Source organism: Maylandia zebra, linkage group LG4, assembly GCF_041146795.1.
Source record: "Maylandia zebra isolate NMK-2024a linkage group LG4, Mzebra_GT3a, whole genome shotgun sequence".
Classification (NCBI taxonomy): domain Eukaryota; kingdom Metazoa; phylum Chordata; class Actinopteri; order Cichliformes; family Cichlidae; genus Maylandia; species Maylandia zebra.
In genome coordinates, this window is record NC_135170.1 from 33606293 (window position 1) to 33625085 (window position 18793).

General features: G+C 40.6%; 1 protein-coding gene across 3 annotated transcripts in view; it reads left to right on the forward strand.

Annotated features, from left to right (window-relative positions):
- The window catches only part of LOC101484147 (shisa family member 6), an 86086-nt gene extending 67849 nt beyond the window's left edge, over window positions 1-18237 (forward strand). Inside the window, exons 6-9 of one of the 3 annotated variants that reach the window (XM_004556376.3) lie at window positions 4502-4564; window positions 5467-5487; window positions 7872-8000; window positions 13975-18237. In XM_004556376.3, the coding sequence (XP_004556433.1) occupies window positions 4502-4564; window positions 5467-5487; window positions 7872-8000; window positions 13975-14588 (827 nt within the window). In that variant the 3' untranslated portion in view covers window positions 14589-18237. The remainder of the gene's footprint in view (window positions 1-4501; window positions 4565-5466; window positions 5488-7871; window positions 8001-13974) is intronic. The other 2 variants (XM_004556377.3, XM_076883441.1) reach the window with 2 other exon arrangements.
- The last annotated feature ends 556 nt before the right edge of the window (window positions 18238-18793 follow it).

The following is an 18793-nucleotide window of genomic DNA, read 5'->3' on the forward strand; positions in this document are numbered from 1 at the left end:
AATATCCAAAGCATCTCATCTTGTCTGGTGTCACATTAAATTTTAGTTTTCAGTTTCTGTATACACGTTTTTCAGTTTATTTTGCTTTGATTTGGGAATTTATTCCATTTTTTTCCACCAACATTAACAAATAACACAAGTGGGCTCCCACAAGTAGTGCTCTATTCATCTGTTGCGTTATGTGGTTAGTCAAATTGCCTCACTTCACTTTTCCAGTTCAAAAAAGCGACATTAATTTATTATATATCATAAATTTGTAGTTGCCAAATACACAAAATGTCACTAAACTGCTTCTTCTTTTTTTTTTTTACAGATGTAGTTACTCTGTGTCAGATTGTAAAGTGTTAGTAATAATTCAATGTATCCATCATAGCTTCCCTTTACAGATACATGAGAGCTTAAAATCCTGAATGGCTCTAGAGAAACTCGTCTTCCTCTGTAAACTGGCCTCTCCATAACACATGCATATGTAGAAGGGCAAAATGAGGTGATCTGTCCCACCAAGTCCACATGGTACTTCACACTCTGCCAGCATAATGACATACCATGGGCTGTCTCGGTAGCCAGCGTCTGTCCATCAGCTTCCCCCAGAGCGAGGCGTTTAAAATGGATCTGGGTCACAGTGGGATCCCCTCTGTCCACCCGCTGGAACCTGGAAGCATTCAGTTCATTTGTGACAGATCTGCCTGAATTACTACAGCCAATCCATGTGACACACTTTACTGACAGTGAGAGCTGCTGCATTATGTATTAACACCTAGACGGTGTGTTCTTTTTCAGTACACGCTGATGCATTCAACATGCCACTATCTCTGTGTGAATGACAAAACTGACATTTGCTCCACTTTTTTGATTCCGTACTCGAGTGACTGCTGTTTAGCACTTTAATAACACTTTAATAACAGTACTCAGTATCAGTATTCTCTCATTCTACCTTTAGTCTGAGGCTCTTCTCTTGTTAAGGCTCATTAGTTCCAGTAAAGGGAAATTTTCATACAAGATCATTTTCAACTCTGGTGACAGTCGCAGTAAAAACCTGGGTACATAAAGAATCTTTTTATTTATTTTTACATTTTGGTTTAGAAGAACTCGACTGGTCGGCACAGTCTCAATCTGAATCTGAGCTTTACTAAAAGCATCGACTGTCAGCTGAGCTTTAACATTCAGTGGTTAAATAAGAGCAAATACGTGCAGTCTTTTCCAAAAGCCTGACGGCATTCAGCCCTGTGGCAGCTGGGATAGGCTCCAACCCTCCCATGACCCTGAATTGGATAAGCAGAAGAAAATGGATGGGTAGATGTATGGTTGGATAGACTAATGGCATTACCTTTGCAGATGGGTGAAGGCTATTAATTATACCCACATGTTTCAGTATATTTCAGTAGTGCATTAAACTGCCAGGTTTTGTATGTAAAACAGTGTTAAGCCTTATCTATGTAATGCATCTGTAGTGCATCTGTGCACTGCTGTTGCAGCAGACTGCATAGCCCTAAGAGTTTTGTTGTGTTGTCGTCCTGCTGGGTTTCAGGCTTTAGTGAAAGAGGACATCTTTTAAAAGGCTCGGCTTTGCATGACGCACTTGATGTTCTCTAGTGGGGGAGATTTTCTTCTTACTTTTAAAAACAAAATACTTTTTGCATCAAGTTACCTTCACTTCATTTGGTAATCCCCTGTAATTCTTAATATGTAGCAGGATTCTTTAGCTGTCAGTTTATTTGAAGGCACGGACTTTAAATTTCATATATTTGATGTGAAATGTCAGCTTGCTGACCAAACACATCTAAAGAAATAGAGACTCCAGCCTCATGAGTAACTGAGTTTGATGTGAATGAGCTCCATGCTCCATGTTGCCATGCATGGGACTAGATCTGATTTATTTTTTTTGCATGTATATATAATATTTAATATTTTTCTTTAGGTCTCCGATATGTGCTCAGTTTAGTACCAGAGGCACTGCACAATGCTGGTGATCCCATTCATATTTATATAAAGGCATCACACCCATGCATACTCTGAACCGGAGATTACCTCAAAGCGAAACCATCTTTGCTGGGTGATAAGCTTTTGAACCTTGGCTAAACATTTGTGGTACATTTTAATGTGTGAAATTTATCTAGAGGTCTGTTTTTCTGCTCTGGGGAAAAAGCAGTTTCCCCAATTACTCAGATAGTAAAAGGTTATTTACTCGGTACAAAACCTCTGTTCATAGAAGGGTAATTTAACTGGGTTTTCTATAGCTGCTATAATTGGCCCCTTGATCAAACCTGTGTGACTGGAAAACAGAGTACAGCTGCAGGGAGGACGGACCGAAGACATGCTTTATAATGATGCAACGCACCTAGCCAAAATAGTCAAAACCGTTTAACTCTCAAAGCCTTTACATTCAAAAACTAACTGAATGTAAAAGAGACTCCACCAACTCCACATTAAGGATGTTAGCAAAAGTCAACATTTGTCTGAAATGTCACAAACTCCCACCGGCAAATCAGCGTCGGTGACCTACGGGCACCGATCTTTCACAAAGGCAGAACTCAAGCCACTGTCATCAGCTCAAAGCCTCTTAAAGAGCTCACACGCAGCTATCAGAGCTGTGCTTTTACTGCCTTATTGAATGCTAGATGAACATATTTAAATGGAAATAAGCCACAACTGCATAACCATGAGTTGTATGTTGTTCAGGGGGGAAAAAAAGAAGATATAATTGAATAAAGGCAATATTTTCACTTATTGGAATTCCCATTGCTTCTCAGTGACAGAGGTCTCACAACATATTGCTTTGTTCTATAGCCAACAAAACAACACATTACAATATTAGCGCAACATCAAATGACACACCCGCCGCAAAGATGGATGACCGTGAGGTGCAGCCGCTTCCACGTACCCAGACAAAGTGACTATAATCAATCATCTTGGTAAAGCGCTGCTAAACAGTGGATTCTGTCAAATGGAAGAAACACTTACAGGCTCATAACTGAGCAGTGGCAGTTTACTGCTCACTCGAGACACTGAACAAATCAAAGCTTTCATGTCTGGGGATATAGCAAATACTGACTTGAGTGGATGGAAGGGCTGACTGATACTCTGCTGAAATAGAGAACAACATTTGTCACGTTATTATAGAAGAGCCAGTCGTGCCGAACTCATAAAGGTCAGTTTTTCACTACTTCAACACTGCGGCATAGATAATGCATAAAGTGTAGTGACTGTCAAGGCAAAGCAAGGTTATTTGTATTGCACAGCAGCTATGGATGGCCTGTATAACACGGGTGTATAATGTATTGAATAGGACCGATAGAAGAATCTGTTCTCAGATTCTGAGTCTTCGAAAAACCCCGAAAACAAAAATTGGATCCCTTGAGCCAGGAGATACGTTGACATTTTTCATAAGCTGTTGTCAAACAGGCATATTAACAGTATTATAACAGTAATCCGGTCGTTAAGTCTGACATCACTAGCCGTGTCTGGACCTAAACTCCGCTGCAGGTCCATATATCAAACGATCACTATGGCATTACTGAGAGTTGAAAAACTGTCTAAAGTCTTTCATCTTTAATAAAATGATCAGCGTTCTGCTCTACCAGGTGTAACAATGGAGTTTAACATCCAGGCATCCATGAAAACGGAATTTATGACATTTAACGGAGTTAGAAGTTAGCAGGAAGTTAGCTCACTAGCTTCTATCTAAATACAATATAGCATGTCCTGACTGCAGGGTTTTGGAAACAAATTAAAACGTACAGCTCTGCTATCACTTCCAACATAAATGAAGACCAAAAACTAAACAGCAGTGACGTTTGTAGGGTTACTGAAGTTTGGCTAGCTGGTATATAATGATGTGCTACGTGATCGCTAGCGACACAGCTATGTTAGCATAATATAAACAAGATAACTTTTTTTCCACTCAATAAAAGTTAACGTGAGTGTTCTCGGTGGTCAGTAACAAATGTAATCGCATGGCAGGATGCTGTAAAAGGACCAAACTTCAGCCAGGAGAACAACTGAGATAATCCATCCACAATACGAGGTTAGTTACATCCTAAGGTTTTAAAAACTGAGCTTAAATAAATGATTAGCGGTAATAAAAGCAGAGGGAGGTCAACAGTGATCACTGACTGTTTTAGGAGCCTTTTGAGATTAAATAGAAGAAAATACAAAACATTAAACATGTTAACAACACAAAAGCCATATTAAACGCAGACTACTTTAGGCCCGGAATTAGGATTCGTCACGTCATCACTTAACGACCGGATTAGATTCCAGTTATAACCATCTTATTTTTATTTGGGCTGTATACCTCATGTTTGCTGTGCTGCTGACTGGTTTAGTTTAACTTGATTTGTAATATGTTTTTGACTTGATTGTTATTACTTTTGAGTCGGGTCAGTTATTCTATATAATAATGCAGTCTGAATAAATCAAAAAGGGGCTTCTTTTTTATTACCTTTCTTTGTGTCTGCTGATGTTGACACACTTTTATTTGCTTTTGTTCTTCTCGTAACAGGAAACCACCACCATGACTACCAGCATAGCCACCTGGACCTGACCGCCCTGACACCTAAAATGGGTAAGAAACTGCTTGACTGCTGATGTGTAGTTACAGGCAGAGTCCAATTCACTGTGTAACCCTAGACTGAACGTGATATACTCTTTTTAGTTTAGCCTGATTTCATGGCAGTCATTGGCTTCATTTTCCAAAATGATATGCATTATTATCTCTAAGTGATAGAAAGCCGAGCAATTTCTGTGATAGACTATTTCCAATTTCAAAAACAAAAGTATGCCTTTCACAGGGAATTTAAAGTACGAGGAGCTGATAAAGAAATCCTCGGAGAAAATGAAAAGCAGAAAGTGTGATAATCAAAGGATCGCCTGTGCAGTTTGCTCGAGTTATTGAAAACCCAGTTACTCTCATAGCATCCCATCTATTTTTCTAAATGTGATTTTCTGTGAAAGGGGAGCAGCTCTTCACTGTGGAATTACTGAACGGTTCTGCATCTAAATGGCTGTGAAATGAAAGAGGCAACCTGGATTTTTAATTACTTACAAAAATCCCCTCTGTGATATTCTAAAACTGCAGAGGCCAGTGTTTTGTGTCACTGTTTCGGGTTAAAGTTATCGTCATTGAGTCATTAAACAAAGTTTTTTACCATTAACGGAGCGCTGCCATCCACATCCTGCCTGCGCTTGTCTGCCTCTTAAACAGGCCGGCTTTTCATGGGAAAATGGGTTTCGAAAGTGCTTTCAGAACCAAATAAAACTCTTCAAACAGCACTTTTGAAGTCTATTTAGCTTCTGATGAGGATCATAGCTGCAATGCATAATTCAAGAGTTGCTGGTTTGGACGTTTTTGTTAACCCTTGGCAGCATTCCTGCAATATTGTTTTTGACCAAGGGCGACCTCTAGTTTGAAACATACTGTGCACATTGATTGTTATTGATCCTTTCTTTCTCACTTGGATTTGTTAGCCCACAGACAAATGAGATACGGTAAGTAATACACATACACATGGTGTTTATGTGTATCTTTTCATCAGTTTTTCTTTAACATAATTCATGTATAGTAGCAACTGAATTCTTTTCCTGCACACTGAGGGTCATTATTCTCCTTTTCTTTCCTTTTGTTCAAGCGCTTGTGTATATTTTGCAGTTGCAAAACTTCACATTGCTGTATTACAATCCATGACCTTTAGTCCAACCTTAAAAATCTTTTCTACACACATTTTTTTTCTTTCCTCTTCCTTCACTCAACCTACCCCACAAACCCCCACACACACTTTCTGATTCTGTGAATGTCTCCCCTCTACACCATATGTTCCTTGGTGTTGTGTGTCCCTATCCTCCTTGCTGCAGTAGTCGCCCGGTCCTATTTTTAAATCCAGCACCCGCGTCCCTGCCTGAATCCCAGCCCTTTCTGCCCACCGCGCCTCCTGACCCGTGACTGGGCGTCCTAAATTCTGAAGCCACAGGAGCTCTGTGCAGTGCAGGGAGCTGTAATGGTGTTATACATATCACAGATATCCCCAAATGAACTGTTAAAGGCGTGCAAAATGATCTGTCGTTTGAGCTGCTTAGATGCAGTTGAGTGACGCAGTTTCCCGCTGACTCAGAACTGCAAAGAAGACAAATTAGTCATTTCATTGAAGCTGCAACTTCAGTAAATAATATCCTTGAAATGCCTTGATGCAAAATCCTCAGCAAGCCTTAGCAAGCAAAGCGCTCTTTGTTAAGCATAGTCCTTTCTAAAATACAGCCCATTCTGACTTTTTAATTTTTAGTTCAGTTCAGTCTAACATGTTATCTCTTATTTTTAAAGTTCTGAGTATGTTTCTGTCCAGCAAAGAATTAAAATTACATCTTCCAAACTGGGATCCCAGTCTGAGAGGTTCTTAGTGCCAGAAGTAGCCATGTTTAGACAAAAGGCTGAAGTGTAAACTATCAACCAGTCCCAGCAAGCTTGGTTCACATTGTGCATCCATAGATTGTACTGATGCAACCAACAGATACACTATATGGTCAAAAGTACTGCGCTACCTTTACATTACCTACAGAAGCTGCTCGGCAATGGAAACCTATACCATGAAGCTCCCAGTGCACACTTTTTGTGCTGATGTTAATCCCAGAGGAGTTTTGGAAGTCTGGAATTACTGGTGAATTTCATGCACCATGTGCCTCAGCACTGGTTGGGATGCTGTGATTTCTAAATGTTTCCATTTTGCAAAAATACAGTTTACAGTTGACTGTGGAATATCTAGTAGGAAGGAAATTCTGTTGCAAGAGTGGCATCCTATGAGAATACCATGCTCGAATTCACTGAGTTCTTTAGAGCACAACATTCTTTCACAAATATTTGGAAAGGCAGAGTGCATGCCTTGATATATGCATACTTGATTTTTTTCCACCAGTGGCAGCGGGACTTTTGTCCATAAAGTAGTTAAGGCTGACGCACTGGTAGCTGTTGGTCAACAAATGTTGAAATGAAAAACAAGGATTTGTAAAGTTTTTTTTGCAGAACTGTTCATCTTGAAAATGAAATATGTGTAGAGATGTTTGCCTGGCCATGCCAGATTCCAAAAAGCAGGACATCACAAGCTGAAATGATGCCGAAATTCACCGCTCAGTTGTGGCTATTTTTAACAAGCACCACAGTTCAGAAGAAAAATGACAGTGATCATTTGGAGCGAGCCCCAAGTTTTTGGCATTTCTGAGAGAACTCATGCAACTATCTTAAGGATACATACACATATGCCCAAAATAAACTATCCAAATGTCACAAAAGAAAAGATGTTCTCATCTGAATGGAGCCATGTACCAGGCTTAAATATAAAAGGGTGAGAGCGACTTTGAAAACAAAGGGGAAAAAACCAAGAAAAAGTTGCAGACGGTCGCAAGGAATAGGCGAAAACTTTCGACATGGTTCAGAAGAAAGATACAAAAACCACTTGAACCACATCATTTCATGAGTGGATGGAGGAGGAACAAGGAGCATATGGAGGATAAGAACAGAAATAACTGGCCTTTTCTGTTAGTTCTGACTTTAAAACAGCCCAAATCTGACCAGCATGCACATAAGATATGGTGGGTGTAGTTACAGTGGTTACCCCAGTTACCCGTGCCCACATTCACATTTTTAATACTCTAACTTGCTGTTCAGTGTCTCAGTTATTTATTAATTTTATTACCAAAAGTTGAAAAAATGTATAAAACAGTCCCTAAATGCTCTGTAGTCCTGCTCAATCTTTCTCAACACACAATTCCCACTGCATCACTTTCCTTTCTTTTTCCCTCAAGTAAAGACTCCCAGTGTAGAGCCCATCCTTTTGACTGACTGTGTGCTGACTGCAGTGCACCACTTCCTCCCCTGTCCCCTGTAGAGCGACCCCAGCGGATGTACAACATCCTGACCTCAGCCACGGAAGCCTACGACCTGTCCCTGTCCAGATCCTTCCAGAACCTGAGCCATCTGCCGCCTTCCTACGAGCTGGCCCTCAAGTCTGACTTAAGTAAATACTTTCCACAGATCTAGCAAGTGGTCCTTCAGTCGTCCTCCATCACTGTGTCATACCTGATACGCTGCAAAAACACAGGCGATGACATCACCCTCATGTCGGGCCTGTGCATTAGAGGTTTTACTCGATTCACCGCGCCGGGCCCGATGAAACATCTCAATGTCCATTACAGAGACATGCATCATGATAACTACCTCCAGATGTTTGTTAGCTCATCATACAGATAGTACTCTCACTTTTCACCTTTTTAGGGAAATAAACTTTTTAAAATGCATGACAGCACGCTCAGAGGCTCCACACTCATTCCCATCCACTCATCTATCGGCTCATAGACTGACATCTAATTGGCGTGTAATTTAGTTCCATCTGTGGCCCATGTCATGTTGCTAATGTCTCTTAATGACATATTAAGAACCATTTTTTTTTCAGCTGAATGGCTTCTATACAACAACTGGATGGCACTTTAATGTCTCGCCAATACTACAGTTCATTATCCTCATGGTGACATTTTCAGTTTGATGATAACGTGGATGCTGCTGCTTTAACCTCCTCACTGGTGCATTGTCCACTGGTTCGTAGAATGGTTTCATGTGATGAGTCAAGTTTTTCTTCATTTATTTAACTTTCATTAAAGCCACAAGTTTCCTGAGGTATGCTCCATCTGTGTGGAAGGTCTTTCCTAAATGACAGTAAATTACATTTACCTTTATTGCACAGTAAGATGGGACATGAGGCATGAACAAGAAAACAAATAGGAAATCTCGACTATTTATGAATTAAACATTTTTTAATGCGATCTTTAAATTAAGCTGTTTATTTAATGTTATGTTTATCTTGTGAATTAATTCAGTCCCAGGTCATTAAACTGCAGCTTTGCTAATTTCTAGGCTGGGCACGTGGATTGTTAGGGTCCATTGAGTTGACGTATTTAGTGAGATTTTATAATCAAATATTGATTGCATATAGCCTTATTCATGCTTGACGTTTCTGGGGCATGTTTCCATGTAGCCAAAATTAATCAAACTCAACAACTGCATTAAAAGTACCTCCACACATTTGCATCAACATAAAGTATGAATGTTTTTCTATTGCATTAAAAAGAATACACATGCATCTTCCATACAAAATACAGGCATCCGGTGTAATGATAAGGAGGTTTTTGTTCCAGCTGCATATACCTATTCCCTACCAAACACCAAGCAATCACTTTCCAATCTGTCGGGGAAGACACATTTTTCCTTACTCACTGAGTCACTGGCAGATCTTTAGGTCTGTGTGTCCTTGGCTTTGCAGACAATTTCACAGCAACCGCCTATAACCTCCAGCAACTGCTTTTTCTCTAGCAACTGGTGGTTGCCAGGCAGTTGCCAACCAGTATCTAGGCCTGTGTGAGTGGGGCATTAAATAGTTCAATTCAATTTTATTTATACAGCCCCAAATCACAACAAGAGTTGCCTCAAGGTGCTTTATATTATAAGGTAGACCCTACAATAACACATGCAGAGAAAAACCCAACAATCATACGACCCCCTATGAGCAAGCACTTTGGCGACAGTAGGAAGGAAAAACTCCCTTTTTAAATAGTATGCTCTAAATGCTCTAAAATTCCACAAAATATATAAAGCTGAAGCAGATCAGTCATTCCAGCAGCTGATGTGGGCTGACATGACTGTTAACAACTGGCATATATATTATATGTATATATAAAATTGCTTTTATCCTACTCGCTTATAGCTTTAGCACCCAGAAAGTACACATTTCATCGCTAACTTCTGGGTGTACTTTAGTTTTCCCTTAAGCTCAGAAAGAGCTTCACAAGAGTTTGCAAAAATGGTTCAAATAAAACCTTCAAAGCATCAGGAGGAATCTTAAGACAAGGTACGCACACAGAGAAAGCCACTTAAACATGTCACTGGTCCTTTTTTACACTGTGTGGTTATGTGATAGAAAAACATGCATCAGAGCAATCTCCTCTCAGCGCATTCCACATTTGTCTTTTATAAGTTTGTCTTTTCTTTCACTTATCAACTCAGGGCTTTGCTCTTATCTTGCCAGAGTCCTGTACAAACACAGAAAATCACAGAGATGAATCATGTTGAACTACAAAGAAGCTTTTTGAATTTGAGACAGGGGCCCAGCAGAATTTGTCAAACACGCAAGGAAAGTCATCCCTTGAAGAAAAAAGAAGTTCTAGCATGAGTGAGATCTTTGGAAACAAGCCTAAAAGTAATATAATTAGTTGCAATTTTAATGGAAACCATCTGGAGAGACGATGATTAGTAAATTAAATTAGCATGGTTTATTTGCAATTTAAAATTGGCAATTATAAATCATTTCTGGTGTGTAGTTTTTGTGTGTGTATGAGAGAGAGAGCGAGAGCGGCACTTCCATCCTCTCCGTCCTTCAACGACGTCAACGACGCAGGGATTGAGGACGCAGCTCTAAAATAACCCGCTTAGCTCCTCCAAGGAGGCGGCACAAAGAAGGAGAAACCAATCATATTTGGCTCTGCTGTTTTTCCCCTTAATCACCCTTAAAAGGGATTAAAACACCTTTTAGAACAAATAAGCCACCTTTAATCCGCCCAAAAAGAAATACCTAAATGATATTACTCTATCCCCCTTTTACATTCTACCACTCCTACTCCAAACCTCTGACGATCACTTTATAATTGATGTTCCACCAATTTCACGAGTGTTAGCGCATTATATGATTACGGTGTCCTGTGATCAATAGCTGACACATAAATACACTGGCTATACTGCATGTAATCTAGCAAAGTGGGAGCTGGGGTTTAATTAGCAGTTGTTAGCAATTTCCTGTGTTGTAGCTCTGCTTCACATTTGGGACCCTTCAGCCTCTCGCAATCATTTTAACAGTAAAGTGCTGCGTTTTATCTGAGCCGCAGAGATGAGATCAAGTAATTTCCATTGCCCTTCTTAAATCATTTCAGCCACTTACACTGTAAACAGTGGAACATGTGTACATCCATAAAGAATAAGACCTAAATCAAATGGAAGCGGAGGCAGTTATAGAGGAGCAGGCCATTTCGAGGATGACTTTACTTATCTCAGTGGCAGAAAGGAAAAAATAGCTAATTTCAGCTGATTGTAACAAAAAGCATCTCTTGTTTTCTGATCTGTTCTTGTCCTGTCCTATGAAAACTTTGACTTCAAATATAAAAGTAAACAATGTGTAGGAATTTGTAGAAAGTGGGGGACGTTGCTACATTTTACTACATGTGTCAATAGCAAAGCATCAACCCTAATGAATGACATCCTTCAGCATCCATCTAAAGATAAATACTGAGTTATATAAAGAAAAAGTAGAGATTGAGACAATAAACTGAATAGAAAAGTGGTTACTGAGGTCATAAATCATAAAAGCAGTACAGTCATTTTCCCATAGACTTCTATACTAAAACAGGCATTTTGCACCACAGTCGAGACAGTACAAAAGATAGATGTCGTTACTGTGACGTCACCTGTTGGTTTGCAAATTCCTGTTTTCAAGCCTCAAGATGAGCCTTTCAGGCATCTTGACTGCAAAAAATATACGTGGGGAGGAGTTGGGAAGACTTAAACTGCTTGCTCATTAGCTAACGACTGACAATTCGTTAGCAAACAAGTTCGCAGAAAATACCACAGATGGTCATCCTTTTGGAAACGAAATCAGAAAGTTGCTTCTCGTAGACTTTTTATGAGACTTTTTGCAACCTTAGATATCCCCATGGTGGTGTTCACATAGACCACAGTTTACGACATTTTACCACAAGGAATGAATGCTAATTTAATCTTTAATCTTCCCTTTTCAGACCCTAAGGTTATATAGACTCCGCTCCGTGTTGTGGGTTTTTTTCTTATTTATGCCATATCATTATCTGAGTGTAACTCTTGAGATCTTATTGACTGGAAACTTTACTTTGACCTGTCATTAGAGATATGAGCCGCAGCTTGTCAGTTGTGTCTATACTTGTAGTTCGGTTGACATTTCCCGCCGTAATGTCATATCTAAACCAACCCTTCGGGGAAGAATGCTAGACCGCATCGCCACAGGCAAGAGCTGGGCTTCCCTCATTAGGAATGCACAGACTAGTGGACATTAAAACCTCAGAGTGGGAGAAAATAAGGTGACCTTCTGCATCCAGGCGTGACATCTCTCCCAGAGAGACGAGCATCCAGACAAACAATTCCCATCATCCCCTTTCTCCACGACCTGGTGAAGCGTGATATAGTCCTAAAGCGCCAATTCAACCTCTGTGTTCTGCAGTAATTAACTACTGCAGAGGTAACAACTGCTCAGCACAATAGTTAATCAGGCAGGCTCCTTGGTAGCCTTCCCCTTTTTGCGAGCACGGCCAAAAACCAGGTAGACAGAAGTCTGCTGAGAGCTACCTGTGGCTAATACTGCGGTAATGATTTTACCATTAGGAGTGTGTGCACACAGCGGAGCGGCGGCCTGCTTTCTGGCAGAGGATTAAATGACTGGTTGCCCGTTCAGGCACCACCCGCGCATGAACTGTTGAGTACTGTGGTTTGCTGATGAGTGTTCTCAATGCTGAAGGACAAATACATTGACAAGAGCTTGGAGTTATCCTGTTTTTCACGAAGGGAAAGGACAAAACAATTCAAACTGCTTTGAATAGCACTTTCCAGCTGGTGTGGGATTATGTTATCAGTTCTTACTGCCACTATTACCGTGGGGATCGCGTTTTTGTGAAAGACCGGGTTAATCTGCCGCCGCAGCTGAGTGTTTTGTTATTTGACTTAATGATGTCGCGAGACGCACTACGCAACCGTCATCTGTACTGAGCCACACAAATGGCACGAGCCTGGCCTTCAGTAATAGTAGATAGAAAGCTTCTAATACCCAAATAGCCACAGAAAAGAGATTTTATGCTCAGTAAAGAGTCTCCTTAGACTGGGGAGAGTTTTTTTTTTCTGATGCAGGTACAGGCTCTTGCTTGTGCAATAATTTGTTTTGATTACTAAAACGTATCAGAATGAAAAATGATCTAATATGCTGCAAAGCACGACTTGCCCAGGAAACATTTTGGCAATGAGCAACCATTGCTTTAATATTCATTTAACACATTGTGTCATGATTGGACCAAATTTAGACTTTCTAGCAACGGGGGCTTATTACCCAGAATTCTTTGTAAATCAAATGGAAATAAGATAATTTTTAATTCACGAGCTACAAGGTGGGATTATTCTGCAACCTTTGATTCCTAACACACTGACTTATGCTGCTGACAGTCCAGGGTTAGACACGACTGGATTATATTACTCATACCGAAAGAGCAGAGTGATGATCGTCGGGCATTATGTGACAGTCTGAAGGTCAGTACAGCTAAGCTCACCATGTGTTCCTGTGTACATAAACGACATAAACATGTTTATTCAGTGTTCCCTGATTTACTGGTGCCTTTCTGTATATGCATGTTCTCCTAGTACTCTCTTAGTTTTCCTCCCACGGTTTAAAGACTTGGCCATGGGTATGAATGTGTGATTGTCTGCCTTTCTCTGTTTGTTCTGGACTTATGACTTGCCCAGGGTGTATCCTTCCTTTTGCCCTATGAGAGGGGAGACAGGATCAGGCTGCTCCTGATCATAAGCTGGATAAACAGTTAAGAAACTGGGTGGATGCTCATAATTTCCTGGTTTATAAGAAAGGTTCCCGACTCCCGCTGTTGAGCATGGAAACAGCACCCCCACCCCCCATCTGTCTTTCCACCTCATAAGCCACACTGCAGTTTTTGCCAGTGTACTGCAGCTATTTTTGACCAGGGATGCAATGTTGCTGTTTCAGTGATTGATGGGTGCATTTTGCTAATTTGTTGAAATAAAGCTAGCTGCGGAGAGATGTGGCATAAGCCAAGCTATCCAAAATTACAGCCATTCAAAGCAAAGCCATTAAGACTCAATGCCTGCCTCTCCCTGATGATCTTTGTCTCCTAACTCCCCAGGTGATAAAGACATAGATGACTACTACGCCAGGAAGCATCATCCTGACTTTGGTGGACGGGGACCAACCCACATGGTGAAGCTGAACGCAGAACCCCAGCAACACCAGCAGCACCAGCAGCGGCAACGTCCTCGTCGAGTCCAAAGGGCCATGTCGCAGGACCACGTCCTGTCTCCTCCCAGGACGCCGCGACGTGGAGAGTACGGCCTGTCTTCCTACGGTGTGATGGCGGCTGCAGCATATGGAAGCAGCCGCCACCTCTCGGAAGAGCAGCTGCTCTCAGCGGACCGCCTCCATTCCCAGGATCCGCTGTTGCTGTCCCCAGCAATGAGGCGTGACAAGTTCCGGGAGAAGGCCATGGCGAGGGCGATGTCTCATGCTGACATGCTGATACCCACCACGCCAGTTATGGACCGCCACAAGGTGACCAAGATGTACTCTCAACCCAGTGCCTCTACTGACTCCTACAACACGCTGACGGTCAACCACCAAGTGACCACGTCTAAGAGGCAGGCGTTTGCTTCCCGACGAACACACACGGTGGACCACCTGCAGTACATTCCCGGCCACCACCACACATACCACACTGCCAGTAAGAACGAGGTAACTGTTTAACTCCGGGGTTGAAGCATTCCTGAGACCCACCACCAACATCGACAGAAGGATACTCAGCAGAACTGTTCAGTCTTCTCATCAAAACAACCTCCTGCATTTAAGAAAAGAGAACAAAAAAATAACTCTTCCGGCTTTTTAGCACAAGCTTTCTGTGTCATCCAGATTTTGGATAATTAGAATCAAACCCTGGCAAAGACATCTCTCTTTTAGAGCATCATAAGGGCTTTGCGCGGCGACACAAAGATCCTTCATGTCGGACATTAGACAATGTGAAGAAAATATTTTTTAAACTGGATTTGGGACTGGAAGGGAATTGTATCAACTTTATAAATATATAAATATGATATATTTACTATTTGTATTTTCAGTCCTTGTTATAGCTTTAGAGATTCTCATTAACTGATGTAAGCACTTCAGATGGTGCCTCTTGAATTGTCCCATTTCAGCGATGAAGTGGATTTGTGGGTTAAAAAGCACAATTAATGACTTCCCTTTTTTTCGATTAAGTTTTCTCTTCTTCTTCTTCTTCTTCGGTGAATGGCCAGAACATATCAGCTTATTAGTGAAAAACAAGGCTATTTTTGTTGCATATAATAGGAGATTGTAAATAGGCTACATTAGCAGCATTAACCTAGAAAAGCTGGCCCTCCGGCATTATTTTTTCTCCCACCTGGAATCCTTGATTCCTACTTTAAAATTTTGTTTTAGATAAGGTGAATTCCCCCAAATAACATTATTTCCACAGATGTCGGCAAAATATGTGGATTTAATATATATCTGGGGGGTATTTTTTTCTTTTCTAACTGTGCTTGTAGCATAGAATGATTGTGTGTGAAAAAAACTTTTACCAGTGTTGACTGGCAGCTTCAGTCTGCAGAAATAAGTCTACAGGTGAAAACGGAGCCTGATGGTCATTCAAATTTGCTGAATTTCCATATCCTTGCTTTGTCATCCGTAACCCCATCCATCCATAATTCTCAGTTTGTGATTGGTCAGCTGCTTCCATCTCTACATATCAAGCACTCCGTGTTAAGAAGTGCACAAGTTGTGTAATAGTTTGTCGATGTGATGGACCAATCAGTACTAAAGAGGACATCACATCGCCTGTCAGTGAAGCATTGATTAAAATGTTTGAGATATTTTCATTAAAGCAATTGCCTTATTGTATGGAATCCCATATGCTCTTAACTGAACAATCATGCTTGTTGTCTTTGCTTTCTGTGCAATATTATTGACTATAGTTTACCAGCAGAACCAGCAGCGAAAACCTATACGGTGAGAGATGTTGCAGTATATATACCTCAAAAAGTCAATTGAAGAAGTCTCAAACTTTGCAGCCAAAACAACCATTAGATATATCAATCTTCCAATTCTTATTGAAAGTTGTTTAAACTTTACTCGAATAAGATTTATTAAAGTTTTATGGGCTTACAGGTATGTGAAAATACTGTGCTTCTGTTTTCAGTTGACCTGGGAGGTGGGGAAGGTTTTCTCGGTTGCTATATGAAGATCCAGTCCAGGAAGTGAGACAGTCGGGGTCCAGATTTTATACTATTAATAGAAGTGTGGCTGTTAGGATTTGTGTAATTCCTTCAGGGCTTGGGTTTTCTACATGGACTCGCCACAGTGTGTCATAAAGATTGCCAAAGACAGTTTTTTAAGGCAAATTTCTATTAAGTGCAGGAAAATTTAAGCGTGCCATTGCACTTTTTAACTACAGGTGGAGTGTCATGCTGCTTCCTGCCAATCTAGTCCCTATTTAAGTCCCAATTCAAATCCCAGGGAAAGCCAGTTAAGCACCTCCTTTAGGAAATGGTCACATGTCCAAAAAAATAGCTTTCTCACTAAGACAAGTCCCATCTTAATTTAAGCCTAGACTGAATATAAAAGATGGACGTAGCCACCAACTTCAGCTTTCTGCTGAAGCGGTGTGTCTGATGGAGAATCCAAAAACACTTTCACACCCTTTAGAAATAAACATCCTGCTAAATTAAAGATAATTTGTAACTAACAATTGAAACTATGAACTCATACAGAAAGTGTCACACATCAAGTGAGCAGTACAGTCATTTTCTGATAGACTTTTATAAAATTAGTACGGAGCCCCGCAGGGGACATGGGAGAAGAAAAATTAAGGCGGACTTTTGTGAGATCCCGCAAAACTAACTCGGGATCTCGCAAAACTTTTGCGAGATCTCACAAAACAAACTCTTTCTGGGTCACAAAATACACTTTTAAGATATTTTGAGGCGTGAATGTAGTTGTGTAAACGTCAGATACCTGCTCGGTTTACAAGACATCACATATTTGCAAAAGTGCTCCGACGTTTTCGGAGATCTGACACCCACCATCTCGAAGCTAACGGGAGGTCGAGACCTACTACAGCCGGGAGGAACACCGCTTTCCCGGCACATCGTGCCTCGACCTCCCGGTCGGCTTCGAGCTGGCGGCCTCCGAAGAATGCGGCTAAAACTTTTGCGAGATCCCGAGTTTGTTTTGCGATATCTCGCAAAAGTCCGTCTTAATTGTTTTTTCTCCCATGTCCCCTGCGGGGCTCCATAAATTAGAGATTTAAAGCTACATCCAACTTTTATATTGTAGCTCAGTTTATGGTATAAAGGCCAGAAATGACATTATGTTTTCATTAAAGGTCAGGAAATGCTCCTCAGAATAACCTTTGTATTTCTACAGACTTGCTATTTCCATTCCCAAAATGTCAGGAAATAAGAAATTGAAATCGTGTCTCTTTGTGACAACTCTCAGCAGACTGGACAAGTAAGATATCAGGAAAACTGTTGTTTCTTTCGATATTTGAGTGTTCAGCCACTGTATATACAACTTGGATACAATGTTACTTGTGATTTGGACTGTGCAATTTAAATGGAAAACTTCAAAGGAAAGCAATGGCTCATTCCATTCAATTCTGTGATTATGCTCAAGTACGCTCATGCATTGTTGCACGTTTTCCTTAAGTGTGCTTCATTTCTTGTCATAACAATACATTTAAAATTGATTTACGTTGTGGAGCATGAAAGGTTGGCCAAATGTATCTTAAGTTCAAGAAATATATTTCTTTGTTTTAATGTGCCACTTTATGTTTTAATGTCAGATATGCATTTAATGATGTCAGTTTGAGGTTGTCTTTTTTCCAACTTTACCGTCTTTGTACACTATTTTTTTCTTCCTATATTGGAAAGTGCTTGCACAAATGAGGGCCATTTGAAGAAGGCGTGATTAATAGACTGCTTTAGACAGATATGTGTTCATCCAACTCGCTCGACTAATTTCACAAACTTCTGCTCCTTCTTTTCACTTAATTAATAATGATGTCATCCCAAGAGCCTTTTCTCTATGTGCAATATTTCCTGTTCATGCAGTATAGCTCTATAGCTCTATTACTCTTTTTAAAAAGTTGTGAAGTTCATTGGCTGCCGTACAGGCTTTGTTGTCCTTTTTATTTAGGATTGTATTGTCTTTCATAGTCAAAGAGGAGTTTTTATAATACAGATAAATGTGGTATGAATGAAAACACGTCTATGTAACTGCACAAATAACCGGAGACTAACTTAAAGGCTTCAACAAACAAATTATGACTGTTCTTGTGCATTTTTCTGTTTACAAATTATTAAAGCAAACCATGTGTGTTGTATATATGCGTTTAATAACGTGTGCTTATATAAGTCCAAGATAACAAAACTCGGAAACCCGTAGCGTGAACCTGGGGAGGACTTGGATATTATGCAGATGCAGAAGCACCAAAAACTGCAGTTCCTCAAATGCCCACAGGAGTTTTCCTCCAAAAGCCAGTAAAAAGCAAAGTAAGGTCTCTGCCACATAGGCCTGGTCACTAACCTTACTGCTTACGGCTGGAAAAAATGTGAATTCGGGCCAGTTGGATAAGTGTTTGCAGGAGGTTGCTTGCTGTTGCTAGGTGAAATTAGTCACAAAGAAAGATATGATGCTGCAGCAAAAACCTCCTTGCAATTGCTTTTGTTGCTAGCAGATTGCCCTGACAGTCAGTACTTTGCATTGAACTCTCGCCAACTACTCACTAAGAGGTTGCAAAACTGTGAAGCTTGCAATGCAAACCTTTGGAAACATGATGGTTTCAGCAGTGAGACACAATTGTTGTTTTTGTTTGTGGTTTGAGCATTTGACGTTTCACTACCCTCGTCTGATAGCCTTTTTGCAAAAAAGTGGGCGAT